This window comes from Nerophis lumbriciformis, linkage group LG26 (genome assembly GCF_033978685.3).
Source record: "Nerophis lumbriciformis linkage group LG26, RoL_Nlum_v2.1, whole genome shotgun sequence".
Classification (NCBI taxonomy): domain Eukaryota; kingdom Metazoa; phylum Chordata; class Actinopteri; order Syngnathiformes; family Syngnathidae; genus Nerophis; species Nerophis lumbriciformis.
The window spans coordinates 25,810,403-25,832,693 of record NC_084573.2 but is presented as its reverse complement, the minus strand read 5'-3'; the positions used below and the strand labels follow the sequence as shown (position 1 = coordinate 25,832,693).

At 38.5% G+C, this 22,291-nt stretch overlaps 1 protein-coding gene across 14 annotated transcripts in view; it reads right to left on the bottom strand.

The window, feature by feature from the left end:
• ptprk (protein tyrosine phosphatase receptor type K) overlaps nt 1-22,291 on the bottom strand; it is a 196,429-nt gene that overhangs the window by 34,749 nt on the left and 139,389 nt on the right. For 11 of the 14 annotated variants that reach the window (XM_061987114.2, XM_061987103.2, XM_061987101.2 and 8 more), the window contains 3 exons: nt 21,852-21,888; nt 10,570-10,705; nt 5,754-5,783 (listed from right to left, as the gene is read on the bottom strand). In XM_061987114.2, coding sequence (XP_061843098.1) covers nt 5,754-5,783; nt 10,570-10,705; nt 21,852-21,888 — 203 coding nt within the window. The remainder of the gene's footprint in view (nt 1-5,753; nt 5,784-10,569; nt 10,706-21,851; nt 21,889-22,291) is intronic. The other 3 variants (XM_061987106.2, XM_061987112.2, XM_061987113.2) reach the window with 1 other exon arrangement.

Below are 22,291 nucleotides of genomic sequence, written 5' to 3'. Positions count from 1 at the left end.
GCTTGATCAAGTGAAATTACTCAAAGAACGCTGGTAGGTATTTAACACTAACATGATGGCAGATTTATGCTTTCGAAATGGAGTGATAATTTGCTTTTTCGGCAGCACCGAGTGGTCACAATAATTTGTTAAATTAAGGGCATGACGTGGTAAGTTGAATGATGCAGACACGCTTGTTACTGGATACTTTCTCCCTTGGAGACTTTGTAAGTAATATGAAATTACAATTATTTATTACTTATTTTGTTTTAAACTGCAATATTGTTCAATTAAGGACACGTTTGTCACATGTCTAGCTCAGCACTTCTCTAATAGTGGGTGCGATGCCGGGGGGCTCACATGACCCCCAAGAACATGTTTTATCAATATCGTGCTTCAAATAGCTGTGCACTACAAAATTTGCTCATTGTCGCCATTTTTGATCAAATAAAATCAGCCAAAATGTTTGTTTTGTAGGTTAAACAAAGTGTTTTATGTATTGTGCTCCTGTGTTAATGTTGCTGATCAAATTGAATGTATTATTATTCAAGGAGTTTATTAAATTATTTCTTTTTAGTATCAAATGGTTCAAGTCAGTCAGAAAATATTTATAGTTTAAATCAGGATTTTATTTTTTTATTTCAGGCAAATTGATGCACTTTAAACATTTTCTGTTATAGACTAAAAACAATGTTAAAGTTATGCTGTGTTGAAAATTGATTTATTTTCCTTAATGTTAAGGATTTAATGTTGGGCAGAGGTGTAATTACAATTTTATAGAGAAATTATACTATTCATAGTCTCGGCAGAGTTTCAAAATGTTTTTTCTTCCTACGGAGGGGCGTAACAGACGAAAAAATTGAGAAACACTGGTCTAACTTGAGTGCTATTGTGTGCTTTTCTGTTGTGTAGCTGCTAACTCTTAGTAGCCAATAGCCTACCATGTTTACCTTCTGAAAATGACTTCACTAAAATACAAGAAAAACTCAAACTTGCGCGCTTAATTGGAGGACATTTGTTACCTGGTTATCCAGCTTTGCACAAGACGATTTTATCTGAACATTTTTATCCTATGTCAACATTGAAACTGGCACACCTCTGTCCAAAGTAATTTTTAGGTCAGCGATGGCGAGTTGGGCTTCTTCAACTACGCCCATTATTCTGCTCAATTCGACAGTGGCATCGAAACAGGAGTTCAGGACAATGAGACGGATGAATTGATGTTTAATTTTTAGTAATTCAAGGGAATTGTTGCCTAATGCCCATCCCTTGGCCTACTGACGTCAGCACGGAGTACGTGCTGCACGGTCTGGTTTAGAGCGACAACAGCAAGGCCGGGGGCTGCAGGCGGCTGATTCAAGATGCAGAAGGAGAAGAAATGTGGAGAGGATCAAAGAGAAAAAGAAAATAAACAAGCAAGGATGGCGGAAGAGAGAGAATGAATGGCAGCATGTCGCGGGCTCAAGCTTAAAGGTATGACCCTTGACCTCAGGTTAGCCCAGGAAAAACGTGTTTTTCATCTGATGGACAAATCCCAGTAGAGCAAGGCAGCGTTTACTAACAGGAAGTGTGAGTTACAAAAAAACAGTGTTGGAGAGACGCATCTTAGGAGGACACTTTACTATTTTCCTCCACTCCACTGTCACTTAACAGTGGACTAGAGAAGCATTCCACAAAGTACACAAAGAAAAGTTGTGTTTTTTAAAATAGAATGTAAAAATAATTGAGATATTGTTTTGGTTGGTCTGATCCTTAAAACCCAAGGAACAATTTTAGAGGGTTTGTACTTCAAAACATGACAGCGCAAGCAGGAAAGGTATCGCACCCAGAGCCATATATCAGTGCAGACAACCTGTTCTCTTGTGATTAGAATTGCATTTGGAACTCAGCTGATCCAAGACATGGATTGCAAATCTTTCAAATGCGACTTTCTTTTCATTTTTGAAGAAAACGTCTCCAAATTTTGCTGTGAAGTTGCCAGACTGATGGGAGTATACGGCTCTGACGTCTCCCCAGTATGCAGGCGGGAAACATGCTGTGGTTTTTGCATATTTTACCTCTTCTGCCCTCAAAAACACCAACTGCACCGCTCAGGCCACGACAGACACACACAAACACACGCCCACAGTGCCACACACCTTGTACCACAGACCAAGTGGACCAAGCGTTGCCATGGTCTCGGGTTTCAATTGGGAGCAGACAGGAAGAAGGCGGCTGTGACCACAACAATAATATTGTTTTTTATGACCAGTAAACAGGCTTTGATTACCGCGGCTAGCTGAATTCCGCCGTAACAAACCACTGCTTGCACACAACTCACTTCACTAATACTAAGTACTATACTTCCCTTTTGGACTGCCAGTATGCAGAGCACCATTTAAAAGTAAGACTAATGTTTTAAATAATCATACCAGTGACATATTTATAGTCGTTCATAGTCATATTTAAGACTTTATACAAGACTTTGATAGGCACAGGTGACAAACTCAAGGCCCGGGCGACATATCTGGCCCATAAAGTACTTTGTATTTTATTACTAAATCAAATAGATTTCTTTTTTCCCCATTTTGCCAAAAAAATACATATACTGCATGAAATTGCATACTTTTTCATCTTTAATATTGCAACAAATCTATTAGTATAATTTTCAAACATTTTTTTTTATCAAACCAAAAATAAAAACACTTAAGTATCTGCTTCACCTATGATTTCAAAGCACTTTATCCATCAAATGATACACTGCAAAAATAAAACATTTTACGGTGGTTTTTACACCATTTTAACATAAATTTAAAAACGAACACTGTTTTTTAACAATAAAATTCAGTCGACTGAGCTGCCAAGTTTTTTTAACCGTAACATCAACGGTTGTTTTTTTAGGGGGAATTACTGCATATGGAAAAACGGTACACCAAAAAACTGGCGGCTCAGTTGCCAGCATAAAAAAAATACAATGGTACTGTTTTTTCCATTTACAGTAACTATACATTTTAGGCTAAAATTCTGGCGACGAAGCTGCCATTTTTTTTTCATGTACCGTAATATGTTGTAAAAAAAACAGAAACACAGTAAGTAAAAATATACAAAATCAAATGCATATATTATTTGCTGTTACAAGCATGTGACCCTCAATGAAAACTAGTTTGACATCCCTGTTTTAAGGCCTTAAATTCAAATGATTAGATATTACACATTTAGGACCCCGCGGGTACCCTGAGAGAACATAACAGACTATTTACATTCTTAAAGGAACATTATTACGCAACATTGTTATGTTATAACAGCGATATTTGTCCCTTGTTCTTGAGCACCAAATGTGAGAAATATCTTCTTTGCTCTACTCTTCCACAAGTGGTGCTCACGTTGTCATTTTGTAACGTTGTGAGAAAAACCTTCATCGTGGACATGATATTGCCATTTTTACACTCACCTTCAAGGATGATCTTTTTGTTTAAAAGAAGAAAAAAAAAGGGCTTCGCTACACATCTTAAAATATAGCCTTGCGCAACTTAAACTATTTTTTTAGTGTTGCTAACGAGGGATGTTCTGATCAAGATTTTATGCTGCCGATTCTGATATTGATCATTCATGACTGAGATCACCTGATTCCAATACCAATCACATGGATTAAATGTACATTTTTACATTTATTTATTGTGAGCGCTATTGACAGTTTAACATTATCAACACAATACTTAAACTAGTTCATTCTCTTTTATTACATGCAACTGTTTGATCAAGACAAAGTCAATAGTACACAATAACTAAACAAAATCAGAACCCACAATCTACTACTCCTTTAAATCTTTTAATACTCAGTGGCCTAGTGGTTAGAGTGTCCGCCCTGAGATCGGTAGGTTGTGGGTTCAAACCCCGGCCGAGTCATACCAAAGACTATAAAAATGGAACCCATTACCTCCCTGCTTGGCACTCAGTATCAAGGGTTGGAATTGGGGGTTAAATCACCAAAAATTATTCCCGGGCGCGGCCACCGCTGCTGCCCACTGCTCCCCTCACCTCCCAGGGGGTGATCAAGGGTGATGGGTTAAATGCAGAGAATAATTTCGCCACACCTAGTGTGTGTGTGACAATCATTGGTACTTTAACTTTAACTTTTTTTTGGTTTATGTCCTCAAAGTCCTCCTGGCTTTCTCTCCGTGTGTAACATGTTTAGCATCGTCTTCCAGTGATAACGCAACTTAAGATACTAACAAATGCAGTTTCTTTGCCGTAATTGAGGTGATTATTATTAGTTTAGGGGAGTGGCTCCACACTGTGTATGGAGACACATAATTAGCGGTAACTGATCATTATTATTTTTGTACAGGCACACTTATTTTTATTTAATTATTAGATGGGGGAAAAAACTAAACTAGAAATGGAAGAAAAACGCGCAAAAAAATCGACATGTAATGAGAAAAAAGCTGAAATGTTCTAACTATTAAATAATAATAAAATATATAGTGACCTGTAATACATAGCTAACACAATATCTGTTTTTAGCAATTTTTTTTAAATGAAAAAACAATATGGCCCCCACATTCTTTGGCTTTTCAATATGTGGCCCTTGGTGGGAAAAGTTTAGTCACCGCTGATCTAAAATATTAGAAGCTCTCAAAAGAAAAAGAAAATGTATTTAAAATAAAAACAAAGTTCAGTCAATTAATTAAAAAATAAATTAATACTGATTTTTAAATTCATTTGAAATATTACAACAACCACAATAAACACTGTTAAATGTGTAACTGAACATTAATATTTTTGTACAGGCAGAATTTTTGAAACACTTATTCAATTATTAGATGAAAAAAATACAATTGTAAAAATATAAGAAAAAAGAGAAAAAAAAAATCAGCATGCAATGAAAAAAAGCTGAAATGTTTTAACTAATAATAATAATATACTTAGCGACCTATAATACAACGCTGACATATCTATTTTTAGCATTTTTTTCTATGAAAAAACATCAATATGGCCCCTGCATTCTTTGGCTTTTCAATATGAGGCCCTTGGTGGAAAAAGTTTGAACTAAAGTATCAAAAGTATCAATATTATGATTGGAGAATCGATATTAGAGCCTAAAGATCTGGTATCGGCGGTACCGATGATCTGCACATCACTAATAATATGAGACCATGAACTTTTGTTTACTCTTTGGTCACAGCCAGTGAGATAAGTCAGGAAGTACAGGGGGGGAAAAAAGCACCACAGACCCAAATGGGGAAGAAAATGCCTCCCTAATGTGATTCCGATCCACTCTCAGCAAAGTGTCCATGATACCTGTGACTTGATGGGTGGATGGATGATCACATGACTACATGCACACAAAGAGCTACAAGTCACAAGTGCAGCATTCTTTTTTCAATTAACACGCTCAGGCCTGTTGCCCGGTTCTGGTCTACTTCAGAGCGACTTTGGAGCATGTAGAGGACACCGGGGCTGAGGGCAATTCACTTTCAGTCCAGTCCTTTTTTTTTTTTTCGACAAACGCTTGGGAATGGAGTGCATGTGATGGGGCTTTTTCACTCATTCATAAAAGATTGCCATGCAAAGGATGCAGATGTGACTGAGGCGGCAGTGAATTGTCCCCCGCCCCTGGCAGAGGGCGTCAATGAGGATGGCTTTTGGTCAGAGCTGAAAATGCGGGTTTTGCCTTGAAAAAAGTATACTGCATCTTTAAAAAAAATAAAAATACCAACATCTAGCTGCTATAGCCCGTTAGGACGTCAGCAGCCTGACACGCTGACTGACTGTCGGGTTTGTCGTTTACTTACAGGTAATACGAGTACGAATAGTAGGTCCTCCTGGGGTTGTAAGCCAATCGGAAAGCAAAGAGACATGGGAGTCATGAATATGCAAATGAGGACTGTCCCGACCAGCAGAAACAGAAACAGAAACATCATGCAAAAAGGTCTGGTTTTATCACTAAGGGCCAACACAGGTAGCTAACAACATCACCCTAATATTGCTATCTGACATTTTCTACCACCTAGGCTCACTTTTGAATGACGTTTTGGATCTTGTCCCACAATTTTAAAGATGCAGTATTGCTCAAAGGTTGAGTGACGATGGATATTGATCTCCCCACAAACCTTGATGCCACAGCTTCAAGTGAGGACACAATCATTTCAAAAATAACTGGAAGCAGCTCAAAATGAGTTTGGTGGATCAGGCAGACAAAAAATTAAAAAAAGCAAAGCACTCATTTTCTCACAAATCAAAATCAAAAATAAACAATCCAAAGCATACGGTAGGCTTGTGAGTACAGTGGAATCTCGATATAAGAGCCTCTCATTATACAAACTTTTCGATTTTCGAACTGAATGAAAATATGTGCTAACAGTATACGAACGTTTCATCCACCCATTGTGGGCGGGCGGGCTGATCCGTCTCTGTTAGCTCCTCTGCTAATCACTACTTTGTGTGCGTTTTAAAGGGGACTTTGATGAATTTTGTTTCTTCTGACTGACAAACATTTTGGATAGTGGTGTTAAACAATGCCAAAGCATAAGGTAAATCATAAGGTCCAGGCATTTTGGACATGCACAGACATAAACAGCTGTTTTTATGCATTCTTTGAATCGATGGGAGAGCGTGCAGGTGTACCTATTGCTGTGACCGGGTGAATCGAGATAATGTTTATGACAGTTTGTTTATTTTCGACTGTGTCTGCAAAAAAATATATATAATGAAATATATTTAAACAGTTTACATTTTTCGAAAGATAAATGATGAGAGTGAGGCGTGGTTTCATTCACAAGCTGGGAACGCCTCTTGAATCCAACATCTTGCAGACAAACTTAAAACAGGTTATAAAAGTGACGGTGGAGCAAAATTTACACCATAGCAAATCTAATATGTATTATCTAGACCAGTGGTTCTCAAATTGGGGTACGCGTACCCCTGGGGGTACTTGAAGGTATGCCAAGGGGTACGTGAGATTTTTTTTAAATATTCTAAAAATAGCAACAATTAAAAAATCATTTTTAAATATATTTATTGAATAATACTTCAACAAAATATGAATGTAAGTTCATAAACTCAGTGAAGCACAAGCTCAGGTTTCTCACTAAAATGTATGTCAAAAAGAACTGTGAAAAGAAATGCAACAATGCAATATTCAGTGTTAACAGCTAGATTTTTTGTGGACATGTTCCATAAATATTGATGTTAAAGATTTCTTTTTTTGTGAGGAAATGTTTAGAATTAAGTTCACGAATCCAGATGGATCTCTATTACAGTCCCCAAAGAGGGCACTTTAAGTTGATGATTACTTCTATGTGTAGAAATCTTTATTAATAATTGAACCACTTGTTTATTTTTCAACAAGTTTTTAGTTATTTTATATCTTGTTTTCAAAATAGTTCAAGAAAGACCACTACAAATGAGCAATATTTTGCACTGTTATACAATTTAAAAAATCAGAAACTGATGACATAGTGCTGTATTTTACTTCTTTATCTCTTTTTTTCAACCAAAAATGCTTTGCTCTGATTAGGGGGTACTTGAATTAAAAAAATGTTCACAGGGGGTACATCACTGAAAAAAGGTGGAGAACCACTGATCTAGACCACAAGGAAGTGTTTTAAAATCATCATAGATCCCCTTTAAGTGTTTTTTTTTAGCCTTTCTACAGCATTTTTCTAGTTTTGCCAAAAAAAACAACAACAAAGCAGCATTGTCGACACTGCCACAACCCCGCTGTGGCCAAAGGAGATTAACTAGCAAGCTAAAGTGGATTTTATATTCCGACCTGGCTGCTAAAGTTAAAAAGTTTTGTGATTTCCCATTGCGAGTGCACCACAGGACTAGTGACAGTGTGTGTGCGTGTCAGCAGAGCGGTTACAAATTACAGTTTTTTTTACTTTGTTATTAAATAGAAAGTTGACCCATCACCTCCTTATTATGTTTAATATACAGTACTGTATAGCACTTTATATTGTGTTCAAAGTGTACAAACCTTCACTAAAATACAGACTTTTGTCGAGCCTGGAACCCATTATTTATATTTACGTTTTTTTTATGGAGAAACTTTTGCATTTCCGAAGCCTGTTCAAGAAGCAACTCGGTTCGTAAATGGAGGTTCCACTGTATCAACATGTCACATTTCCGCCAAGCGGTGATATAGTGTCTTCGAAGCTGCGTTCAAATGCCTTCACATGTTTGGAGCTCGACTGCTGCTCAGTTGCAGACACCACGCCAAGTCTCGGAATACACAAGACCTCCCTCAAAAAGGTTTTATCAGCAAAAAGTCTAAACCTCAAACAAGGGAACAGATGCGTGAAAGTAATCAACAAGGTGAGCGACCAGTCAAACACGTGTTGCGGTGCTCAATACGTGGCAGCTCCATTCGAGCAAACTCTCGGCAGAAATGGTTGTTTTGGGGAGAGAAAGGCTGATTACATTCATTGATCAAGTAAATTGAACGAGCATTCACTGTTGCACGTAATTCAATTTGATTCATTATTTGAGTGAGAGTGTAATTACATTTTCGGACGCGTTTTGTTTTTAACGTGGTGAACCCACACTCCCACCGCCACCCAGGTAACCTGAGCAAAGCCTTTTATTCAAAAGTCTAAAGAGGAACAATATGGTAATTATCTCACAGATGCATGTACAGTAATCCCTCATTTATCGATTTTAATACATTTCCTAAATCGTTTTTTTTAACATTATGAGAGACATATGGACATGACGTAACACCCTTTAGTCACCTTTAAACAGCAGTGGTTTTTAAACTTTTTTCACCAAGTACCACCTCAGTAAACACCAGTCTATATATAATATAGTAGCGTAGTAAGCCTGAGTGGTCATTCAAAACAAAGCAGAAGTTTTATTTAACAAGTATATTTCATATTTTTTGGCCACTGTAATATTACACAGTTTCAACAGTAACACTGTGTTTGAATATAGGAAAATAAATAACTGTAATAAAACACTTGCTCCCTCTCGATCCGCGCTTCTACTTGCGGATTTAAGCTAGGACAGTAGTTTTGTCGTACTTGTCATTAATAAGAAAAGCAACCTCCGCCTTTACCCATCACAGCCTGTAGCTACAAACGGCGGGTAACCGTCCGTCAGCGGGAACCGGAAGGAACGTGTGCGTACTCTATGCATGGCTACCCTTAAGCACTTGCAAACTTTTTAAATTAAGTTAATTTGTATCTTCTTTCATTTTCTTATGTTATAATGGACTGGGTCCAATGTTAAGTTCCACTTGTAGTTTATTCAATGTTTAAACAGGTGTTTCCTACGGCCTTGAAGGCATCGTTTTTACATGCAGCTTTCCCTGCCAATGTTTGTCTTTGTTTACGTGGGTTCTGCATGTTGATTGGCTGGCTGACAGGCCGGGAAAAGGGCGAATGTGAGCGGGGAACATTGGGTTCCCACGCGTGTCGAGTGATAGAAATGACGATTCTGTTTGTGTCTTAATTGTTTATTCTGGCGTCGACTGCGGCCTACAGTAGTCTGTTTGATGAACCTTTGATAACGGTTCGAGTCACGTCGTTACAATATTTAATTAAGTGATATTTTGGCGTAGCAATAGATGGAGCCCGCCTACCCCCAGTTCAGAATCAATGCAATATACTGTTTGAGGCTGAGCCAATCGGTGGCCATGATACTGAACAAAGTAATCTGATTGGTTTGGTCTCATCTAGTGGCCAATACTATTGTAGTATTGATATTTTTAGTCTAGTAATTGTTATGCTTGAAAATGCTTAGTTTAGGACCAGAAAGTTGTAAAATTTGCTTTCAAAAAATACAATACAATTCTTTTTTTTTTTTTTTAGTGAAGCGCTCTTTCACTTTCTGTTTAGCATTCTTCCCTAGTGTGAAATTAGTGTAAAGCCTGCCCTAAACTAGAGTGTGTGACTGCAGTCGCCTAGCAGCACATGGAAAATATGCGGAATTGTATTTCCTCTTCAACGGTTTGAAACGGTCCTACAAAGACTTTGAACTAAATGGTGTTTTATCTGCTAACAATGTTCCTGAATAAGGCCTGCTGCAGTGCCAATATCAACTTCCACAACTTGCAGCTGCGTTCAGTGACCACATGGTGGAGCTCTGCACCAAACATTTACAAATGACTTTCTTTAGCCACTCCTCCTCCTCTTGTGTTCTGCAGGCCCAAACTAAGGAAGATTATGTGTAATTATGCACATGATTGTCCTTGATAGGGCATATCAGTTTCTAAAATGTGTTTTAAATTAATTTTTTTTGGTCTTTGTAGATAATAATCATTCCAATTGTAGTGAACGTTCATCAACATTACATTTTCTAAAATACTATGCCTGTATTTGTAATTAAAAGAATGGCGACTTACTTTTTAACGAGGCTTTTTTAAACCACTAAGTATATTTGCAAAGCTTTGGAACATCTCTTGCACCAAGACTGTTGAGTTCTGACAAGCATTTTGGGACGTGGTTCTTTCTACAGGGAGATCAACGTTCATGGCAGATGAATGGAAAATGGCGTTGCTACAGCACATACTTGACCAACATAAAACCAAGAAGAATGAATTATGTGCGCTATTTTTTATTTTTCTGTGCATTTAAGTGTGCGGGGAAGTCGTGGCGAAGAGTCACTCACCTTTTCTTGACCAATAAGATGGCTACCAGCACCAGTAGGATGAAGACCAGGACCCCGGCGCTGATGCCGGCGATCTTCACCACGCGATCCGTCTGTTTAGCGGGGTCAGGGATGACTTCTGGCTCCTCAGTGGCACCTTCAGCACAGTCACAAGTCATCACTTTAGTGCTTCTCATTTCTTATCTGACTTGAGGGGAGGGAAAGTTCAAAACAAATCTATATAATGTAATGGTTTCGAAAATGAAAAATATCAAAATGGCCAACCCATGCTTTGATTTTTTTTTTTAGTGTGTGGCCTTCAGTGGAAAAGTTTAGACACTCCTGCTTCAATATCAGTTTATCAATAAAATAAAAAGTAATCAGACTTTATAAATGTTAACAACAATACAAGAAAAATTATCAAGTGTGTAAAAATTCTAACTACATTTAAGTTTTAAAAATGTTTGCGATTAATCTCAAGTAAATAAATAAAGACTTTAATGTTAGTTTCTTAGATGACTAATATAAATGTTCATTCATGATGCAAATACTACTGAACACTCGGGGAAATATTTTGAAAAGCAACAATATCAACAGTAAGCCCAGTAAAATGTTTGCTACACTCAACAGACATCTACGCATGTAGTTAAGAAGTGAGAAATACTGCAAGATGGCTCCAAACATAAATATATATATAAACATATACATACAGTATGGTCGTTATGAAAATGTCTCATGTGCATATGATGTTGTCAAAAATGATGTTTTCATAAGTACTGTACATGATGTGGAGGAGCTGGTATGCTGTTGATGACAAAAGCATCTGTTCTGATGCTCCTGATCTCATAACACCAGAATAGTTTGCATTGCAGGGTAAGAACATTAGTGCATTATGATAATCCAAATAATCCAAAATAAAGACGCACACAAACTAGATTTCATAGAGTATATCCATCAAAAGCATAATCCACTTCCAATGCTAAATATCAGCAAAGATAAACGTAATCTCTTGTACTTCTGATCTGCCTGTGTATTGTAAGCATATTATTTTTATTCTAAAACCTTTTGCATGCTGTGATCCTTGCAAATGGCCCAGTGTGACCCTCTGCGATATTACGTAATGTTTTCATTACTCAAAGTCAGACTGGAAGATGGCACAGGCTCTGCTTCCCTCACCTAAGACTTTGATGACTTTTCAATGTTTGGGGGATTTGGAATGGATTAAAATTCAAAGAGTGTTTTCACATTCACATCCAAAATTATGTCACACAGGATGAAATAACTATCCATGATGAATTTTAAGAATATAATATCATATTTGATTAAGATGTACAACTTTCTTGGTGTAGAAAAAAAACCTTTTGATAATTGGCTCTAACTGTTGGGGACGTTCTTTGAAGCATGACCGTATTGGAAGAAGTATAAAACTGCATTCCCCCCTGGATTGTCGTCTTATGTCCGGGTTCTAGCGATTTATGACCGAGATCAGAGCTTTTCTACCTGTCACTCACGTACGCCAGTAACTGCAAGGATGCAACCGCAAATAAGTGACACGCCCCAAAAAAGTGGCTCAATACAACTGATGAGTTATAATGAACTATAATAACTGGGGGTGTGAATATACATTTTTTACTAACATTGTTACTCATTATTCCATTACTTAAACATAGAACAATGGTAGGTATGAAAAACACGTACCTATTTATTGTTAACCGGATTTATGATGACTTTAAGTTGAAGTGGAGTGGTAATAATTTTGTGGCAACACTTTGTGGCCACAATGTTATGCGAACACGTTTGTTACTGGATACTTTTTACCAATTATATATAATATATACACACACACACACACACACACACACACACACACACACACACACACACACACACACACACACACACACACACACACACACACACACACACACATACACATACAGATATACACATGTATACATACATACATACATACATACATACATACACACATATACTGTGTGTATATATATATACACAGAGATATACACACATATACATACATATAAACGCATATATACCTACATACATATATACACATATATACCTACATAAATATATAAACACATATATACATACACAAATATACATATATATACACACATATATAAATACATATACACATATATATATATACACTCATACATACAAACACACAAATATATATATATATATATATACACAGGAAGACGGCACACACATACATATATACACACACACACACACAGACACACACACATACATATATACACACACATACATATATATACACACACACACACACACACACACACACAGACACACACATATATGTGTGTGTGATGTGTAATTTGCAACTATAGTTTTTTGATACTTGTTTATATTGACAAATTGTTGTAGACTGAAATATTGTTCAATTAAGGACATCTATTACATGTCTAGCTTTTGTGCTATTGTGTGCTTGGCTGTTGTGTAGCAGCTAGTAGCCTATGTTTACCTTTTTATAAATGACTTGACTAAAATAGAAGAAAAAACAACCATGTGTGCTTACCGGAGGACATTTGGATGCTAATTGGCTGTTCAACTTTGCCCAAGCAAACACACTGCAGGAAATTTTTGGAGATTTTTGATGCAAACAGACACATTTTTTTGGGCTGATATTGTACTGATATCCGATAGCAATATTGGATCGGGACACCCCTAATTAGGGATTAGGGACCTTTCACATTTGAACCAATACAGTACCATTTTCCAGTAACTATGAATCGATACCGGTACTCAACAGTATACATTTCCGGTACTTTTGTTTGTGTTGATATTGTTTTCGATGATAAAATATATAGCAACATTTAAAAATTAGCTGATTGTGGTAACTGCTGTCCAGTTGTTATATCTTGTGTCATTATCATATTTCTAAATGTGTAGGTATGACATTAAGTTGCAATTACAGTTGCAAGTCCAAGACGATACATGGCAGTAGTGTATAGTTTATGGTGTGTTTTTTGCTTTCTGTTGTGCCCCAGGAAAGTGTGATTAATGTAAGTATTGTACCTATTACGCAGCAGCCCATTGATTGTAATATGCATCTTAGTTTGGAGGTGTTGAAATTGCCATGTAAAACCATTAATGCTAATCAGTATCATGTCAATAGCAAAATCAATGTATCTTAGCATCAAGCTAGCGCATTTTTGGAAAAGTGGAGCATTACTTTACTTACGTTGGAGTGTTTTTGAGCCCTTTACTTTTCTGGCATTGAAAGTTGCAACATTACCTATAGGTACATTGGTTGAGTCTGCTCTCAGTGCTGCTGGAGTGATCGCCAAGTGCCGAAGTGCAACCAGACGTGACGTCACTGTTGGATTTTACATGAACTGTCGGGATTCGATGCATGCGGAAAAAGTACAGGATTTTGTACCCATCCCTATTCCTAATAATAATCATTGTAGCAACATTAATGTTTTTAATGTGTTCCCTTAAACTATAATTGATAACGTATGCTATCTTTGGTGGTGTTTTAGTTAAAAAGTTTTAATTCGGAACCCAGGGGCAACCGGCACTCTTAAGAAATTGGTAATTGTAATTTACCATCTCTTGAAAACATTTTTACAGTCTGTTCCAAAAATACTGTTGGTCTTATATTCATCATAGCTGACTTATATTTGATTCATTAAGATACAACTTAAATTTTGGGGTTAAAAAAGAATAATACTGTACTAGGGTTGTACTGTATACCGGTACTAATAAAATAATGCGGTATCAATGAATTATAAACAGTGCTATACTGCTTCTGAAAAATACAGATACAATACGTCGTAACATTGCTGGTAAAACGAGCAAGCGGCGCATGTCAGCTAACTTCCTGAGCCTAAATGAAGATAAAACAGAAGTTATGTTGTTCGGTCCAAGTCGCTCTCCCTCCCCCAACGTTGACCTCGGCACTCTGACCCCGTATCTCAGCGACTGTGTCACAAACCTGGGGGTAAAGTTTGACTCAGATTTTAAATTCGAAAAACAAATCAGCAGCGTCGTTCAAAAAAGCTTTTATCAATTACGCCAAATAGCGAAAGTGAAACCGCTTCTATCAAGACATGATCTTAGAGAAATTAATCCACGCCTTTATCTCGACTCGTCTTGATTACTGTAATGCCCTGTATGTAGGCATTAGCCAGGCCTCCCTCGCCCGCCTGCAGCTCGTGCAGAACTCTGCTGCTCGTCTGCTAACACAGACCCGCAGACGTGAGCACATCACCCCTATTTTAGCGTCCCTTCACTGGCTCCCTGTGCGTTACCGAATCAATTTTAAACTCCTTTTATTTGTTTTTAAATGTCTAAACAACCTCGCGCCAACCTATCTCTCCGACCTCCTTCAGCCTTACTGCCCCACCCGATCCTTAAGATCAGCCGATCAGCTGCTGTTGACGGTCCCTGACACAAGGCTGAAGCTTAGAGGTGACAGAGCTTTCGCCGTTGCTGCTCCCAAGCTCTGGAACGACCTACCTCTGAGTGTTAGACAAGCCTCCTCTCTTCCTGTTTTTAAATCTCTCTTAAAAACATACTTTTATTCCATGGCTTTTAACACTGAGTGATATCCATCCTGCAATGGCGCCCCATAATACACCTGCTGTGAACCTGTTTTTATGTATTCTATTTTAATTATTTATTTTTTATCGTGTTCTGTTTGTGTTGTGTTGTGTTTGCTCGGTACTCGTTTTATCTTTTAACCTGTTCATTGTACAGCACTTTGGCTACCCCTGTGGTAAATTTTAAATGTGCTTTATAAATAAAGTTGATTTGATTTGATGTTAGGTAACGCATACGCACTTACAAGCAGACAAACTGTGGAGACATAAGGAGGAGACTGGATATATTTTGACTTAAAAACAAACAATAAAGGTTAAGCTTTTCACACTGAAGCACCACTCTGGAGGAGGTGTATTAAAACATGGCCAGCTAGCTAGCAGCTAACGTCCATCCGCAATCGGCAGTGTATTAGCTACTTCTAAATCACTAATCCTCGCCTCCATGGCAACAAATAAAGTAAGTTTCTTACAAGTATCATCCCTGCAGGACGAGGAATAGCTAAACACGTTTCACTCCACACCGTAGGAGGATACAAGAGCTCACTGCTAACAGCATGCTAGCGCTCCTCAATATAAACAAATGGGTGGATCTACACAGACATCGACTGTAACAATACCAAGTACTAGAGCCGTATATAGTTGTTACTACAACCAATACCGGTATATTGATATTTTTTATTATCTCAAAATATTGTGTCTTTTATTGTTTATAAACTCAGGAAATATGTCCCTGGTAGAGATGCGCGGTTTGCGGGCACAACCGCGGAGTCCGCGGATTAGGCGGATGAAATTTTAAAAAATTAGATTTTATCCGCGGGTCGGGTCGGGTCGGGCGGTTGAAATAAAAAAAAATTAGATTTTAAATAGATTCAGGCGGGTGGCAGTTAAACCAATTCGGAAATATATATACATAGTTAAATGTTGTTACCCACATACGAAAAACGAGCAGGCACCTGCAGCATATGCCACAACAGAAGAAAAAAAAAAAAAGAGATGGACACTTTTACGGAGCGGAGAAGGGACGCCTCGCCGGGGTCCGGGACCGAGGCCCCTTCCCCCGAGAGGGCCCCACCGGGAGCCGTAGCTGAGGCGATCCGCGAGAAGGGCCCAACGCACGTCCAGGGTCACCACCGCGCCCACCGCACCGACACCCCGCCTCGTCCGCCTTCGCCGCGGCCGGCGTCACGCGCAGCAGGTAAGCAGCTTACCTGCCCGCTACCCCCGTGGCCGGGGGCTCGTAACAGGGGTCACTCCGCGCGCTCCGCCCGCGCAGCTTACCTGCCCGCCACCCCTGTTGCCGGGGGCGCGTAACAGGGGTCACTCCACGCGCAGTGCGCTCACGAAAGGGGTGGGGCTCACCCTGGTTGATATAGACAGCAGGACGGTGGCCAACCCGCTAAGGAGTGTGTAACAACCCACCTGCCGAATCAACTAGCCCTGAAAATGGATGGCGCTGGAGCGTCGGGCCCATACCCGGCCGTCGCCGGCAGCGAGACGCGCTTGGAGGTGCGCTCAGCGCGGCTCCCATATGATTGCGCACTGGTGTGCGTCTGGGTCGTGACAGCGTGGCACGCGAATGTCTGTGCTGCATTGGATCAGTCTCCTTTCTTTAACAGGCAAAAGCTTTATAACCTCACTTATGCCTTGCATCGTCTATATTAGATATATAACAACGGGCGGGTGCGGGCGGGTGCGGTTCTGATCAAATGTTACATCGGGTGGATGGCGGATGGTTGACGACTTTCTGATGCGGTTGCGGATGAAATAATTGCCTATCCGCGCATCTCTAGTCCCTGGACAAATAATAACATTAATTATTACCAATATATGATACTGTAACTAGGGATGTCCGATAATGGCTTTTTGCCGATATCCGATATTCCGATATTGTCCAACTCTTTAATTACAGATACCGATATCAACTGATACCGATATCAACCGATACTGATATATACAGTCGTGGAATTAACACATTATTATGCCTAATTTGGACAACCAGGTATGGTGAAGATAAGGTCCTTTTTTAAAATATTAATAAAATAAAATAACAAATAAATTAAAAACATTTTCTTGAATAAAAAAAAAAGTAAAAGAATATAAAAACAGTTACATAGAAACTAGTACTTAATGAAAATGAGTAAAATTAACTGTTGAAGGTTAGTACTATTAGTGGACCAGCAGCACGCACAACCATGTGTGCTTACGGACTGTATCCCTTGCAGACTGTATTGATATATATTGATATATTATTATTATTAACTGTATCCCTTGCAGACTGTATTGATATATATTGATATATTGTTATTATTAACTGTATCCCTTGCAGACTGTATTGGTATATAATGTAGGAAGCAGAATATTAGTAACAGAAAGAAACAACCCTTTTGTGTGAATGAGTGTAAATGGGGGAGGGAGGTTTTTTGGGTTGGAGCACTAATTGTAAGTGTATCTTGTGTTTTTTATGTTGGTTTAATAAAAAACAAAAACAAAAAAAACGATACTGATAATAAAAAAACCGATACCGATAATTTCCGATATTACATTTTAAAGCATTTATCGGCCGATAATATCAGCAAGCCGATATTATCGGACATCTCTAACTGTAACTATTTAGTATTGGATTGATACCAGAATTTGTAGTATCACCCAAAACATAGGTAAAGTATCAAACATCAGAAGAATAAGTGCTTATTACATTTTAACAGAAGTGTAGATATAACATGTTAAGACATAAAGGAAGCAGATATTAACAGTAAATGAATAAATAGATTAATAATCATCACAATGTTGACAAAATGATAGAATTACAAATGACAATATGTTACTGCATTTGTCAGCAGCCATATTAGGAGCCTTCGTTTGCTTACTTACTACTAAAAGATAAGTTGTCTACTATGTTCACTATTTTATTTAATGACAAAATTGTTCTTTGATTGCAATAAGAAACGTGTTGAATATATCATAAGATTTTAGTTAAAATAAAGCCAATAATGACATTTTGTTTTTGATCCCCCTTTCTTTTTTTTCCCATCCATCCATCCATTTTCTACCGCTTATTCCCTTCGGGGTTGCGGGGGGCGCTGGAGCCTATCTCAGCTACAATCGGGCGGAAGGCGGGGTACACCCTGGACAAGTCGCCACCTCATCGCAGGGCCAACACAGATAGACAGACAACATTCACACTCACATTCACACACTAGGGACAATTTAGTGTTGCCAATCAACCTATCCCCAGGTGCATGTCTTTGGAGGTGGGAGGAAGCCGGAGGGAACCCACGCAGTCACGGGGAGAACATGCAAACTCCACACAGAAAGATCCCGAGGCCGGGATTGAACTCACAACTAAAGTATCAAAATACATTTTGGTACTGGTACTAAAATATTGGTACTACATAAAAAGAAAAACACCTGATATGACTGACGGTCATCCAAATTTACCTTTGTTGTAAGCAAAAGTCAAAAAGGTTCCAAGTGCGACCTCATAATGTGCACAGTAGCTTCTAATTTCTGTTAAAAAAAAGTATCCAGGTCAGTACACTAACGCTCACATACATGCAGAGAATAAAAAGGGCCTGAGGCAGCAATGACAATAGCCAAGATGACCTAATAGGACCACCAACACTTAATCCTCCCTCCCGATGCACGCTCCGATGCACGCGCCCTTGCAGACGGGCAAAGAGAGAAAGGAAGCGACATGTCGCCTGACCTCTGTGACCATTCGCTGTGTTTTTCCCTTATCGCTGCATGAAAATCTCAATTCTGTCACCTCACTCATATTTCTACCTCTTCGGGCTGCGAGACAAAAGCAAACAATGGCCTATTTGAGAGACGCCTGTTAGCAGTTGCAATATGACGACGACGCTAACATGAGCTTTCCCGATTGTCCCTTTTTTTAAGAGGTGAAATGAGACACCATCCAAATTGGAACCGAGCCCCCACTTGGGGACATGCCCTATGTCTATGTGTCCTGCTCGAAGCTGGGCTTGATGAAGATGCAAAACATTCATCAAGTCCATTTAACTAGTTTCGATTTTAACTTGCAGTGTGTCCTCCTTTACAATACATGCAGTTTTTGGGAAAATTACTTTTAAAAAGTAATTAATTGTACTTACTTGTAACTTTACCAAAACATTAATGGAATTACTAATACAATTACTTTTCAATAAATGTAATTAATTACTTGGGCAAGTAAATATTGCATTACCTAAAAAATATATATATCTGGTAGTTGAGATATTTCATGAAAGCAGAGTGTGTTTGTGTGCCTTTAAAAGGCGATGCCCGTTGCAAAGTTTCGCAGTATTTTAGCTGAGCTGTGTTTGTTAGCTTAACAGCTCTGTTGAACCTTTTCACTTTATTGTGTTGTCTCTGCAGCTGAGATAGGCTCCAGCACCCCCCGTAACCCCAAAAGGGACAAGCGGTAGAAAATGGATGGATGGATGGTTAACAAAGAGATCAAATGTGCTTCGATGGCTGTCATAGCTCCTTGTCCACAAACAAGGTATTGCTTGTATGTCAAGCTTGTCACTTCATTCATATATTGGTTGGTCATTATTCCCACGCAGTAGTAGTGTATGTGTGCGTGTACTACATGTTTGTTTTGTGATGTTGCCGCTTCCTATTGGATATCAAGTTCATTTTAGTGTGCTGTTGGTTGCTGTTCTCATTAGTAAAAAGAAATATCCTGCATTGACCTCGCTGTGCTTCTGACGGTGTCGTGTTGACATAAAACCACATCAAAAGTAGCGCGCCACGTCACATCAAATGCATCGGTAACGGTGTGAAAGTAATTAGATTACTCGCTACCAGTAAACGTTTTTACAAACACCAGTTATATGTACAATCAGGCAGGTCATTGCATGAAAAGAAATGGATGTATGTAATATGTGAGTGGTAATGATTGCACGAGGAGCCATATCCTCGTGCCATCCTGCCCCAAACGGCTCTATCTGCTCCATAACCTGGCCTTTGTGCAACACACCCACACACGCACTCAAAAAAAAATCAGCTTTAATGATTCATTCTGCAGTCATTAAAGCTGATTGTGTTGGAAATAATGTCCCTTTTTACAGTCTAGTTTAACAATCCTTCAAGGTCTATCAGGGCAAAGCGAGGTCTGTCAGTTCAGTGAAGGCTGACAATACTCGATTACGATCACGCCACAATAGGATGTGCACCCACTCTGACCTTTCTGGTTAGTCGTTTGACTAACATGACATTTTTTTTCATTACATTTTTAAGTATTTTTAGAGAGCAGGTTTTGGGCTGCTGCTGTGTGTTTACACTTGCCTTCCGTTTATCCGCACTCGACAAAGTAGTCACCGCGCTACTGTTTTTGTTTTTTTCTCATTTCCTCAATTTTAATATACAAGGTATATTAAAATGTATGTTGTAAAGGAAATAAAGGAAATAAATAAGAAATCATGACAATAAAGATGTTGTGGGAAAAAAATTAGTTACTAGTTGGGATGGGTACCGGATCCAATAGTTTTTTGGGACGGACCGAATCCCGCCGGCACCGATTCATTGAAAAATCCAATGGTGCCATGTTACGGCACTTGTATTGCTCATGATGTCACGCCCGGTTGACGACTCAGCCGGCAGCAATGAGAGCGGACTCAGCCAAACTACTTCTCAGTAATGTAGCAATTTCCAATGCCCCCCCCAAAAAACAATTGACTCAAAAAACACTCCAACCTAAATAAATCAAGGCTCCTCTTTTCCGCAAAGGCGCTAGCTTGATGCTAAAATACATTGGCTTTGGTATTGATTAGCATTAGCCATTTTACATGGCGATTTCAACACCTCCAAATCTGTTAACTAAGATGCACGTTCAATTTAAACAGCTGGTAATAAGTGCAATACTTACAGTATTAACACTTTTTAAGGTGCAACAACAACAAAAACCCACCAAAACCTATACACTACTTTTATGTAACATTTTGGACTTGCAACTGTTATTTACAACTCAATGTCATACATGCAAATGTGACTCAGAAATGTTACAATAAAACAAGATGGAACAAGTGGACAGCAGTACATTTTGCAATGAAAAATAAGATTTCATTATCAAAAACAATTAATATTTATTAACACACACAAAGATACCAAAATTGTATACCATTGAGTAACGGTATTGATTCTCAGGTACCGGTTCAAATGTGAGCGGTACCAGTCACTAGTCTTGGAGTCTCATTCAACATGTCATGACTGTTTTAGGCAAACGACATGTTTTAGGCAAACGATAGTGGATTTCCCTGATAAAACAGCCATGTTTTTCACCTTACTTATGTCCTTCCTCTAAACAGCTCTGATCCATCAGTTGCCATTAATAAAATCTTTCCTCAAAACAACTCTGTGTGTTTGGTGGTGCATGAGCGGGGATTAAACAAGCACCTTTTAAAAGCAGTGTATTAGTCTGTCAAACATATGGCCCCAGATAAAAACATCCCATCTCGACTGTAGACTCTGATCCTTTCCCGCCGTTCACACACAAACACATTTCTCTCTCTAGTATTATGTCTCTTAATACTCATGACGCGGATGTGTGCTCTTATCCAACACTCCATCAAGTAAGAGGATGATACGTTGGTAATTCAGTTTACAACAATCTGTTACTGAAAATATAAAAAAAAACCTTAAGAGTGAGAAAAAAACAAGTAAATAGGGTAAAACAAAAGTGGCATGACAACTTTTAGAATGACTTACCTTTCGTAGCCAGCCTCAGACACTGCGTTTTAGTCTCCTGAAGCACAGAAACCACAAACGAGTCACGAATCCACACACAAAACACAACATTAATCAAGAAAATTACAGTTCCATATACATTTGACATAACCTTTGACTGGGACAAGCTTACGTTCTGAGTATGTGCGGCGTTGTAGATCAGTTTTCATCAAAACCACAGTTCACAAGTGGTAAAACAAAAAGGCAGAGGAAATATGATGTAAATGTATTATTGTTGAGTGAGAGCCGTCTTTGCTTTGGAAGTTTAAAAGGGTACTACACTGAACAAAAATATAAACGCACACATTTTTGCTCCCATTTTTTTTCATGAGTTGGACTCAAAGATCTAAAACTTTGACTACATACACAAAAATACCTATTCCTCTCAAATTTTGTTCACAAATTCATGTCAGTGAGCATTT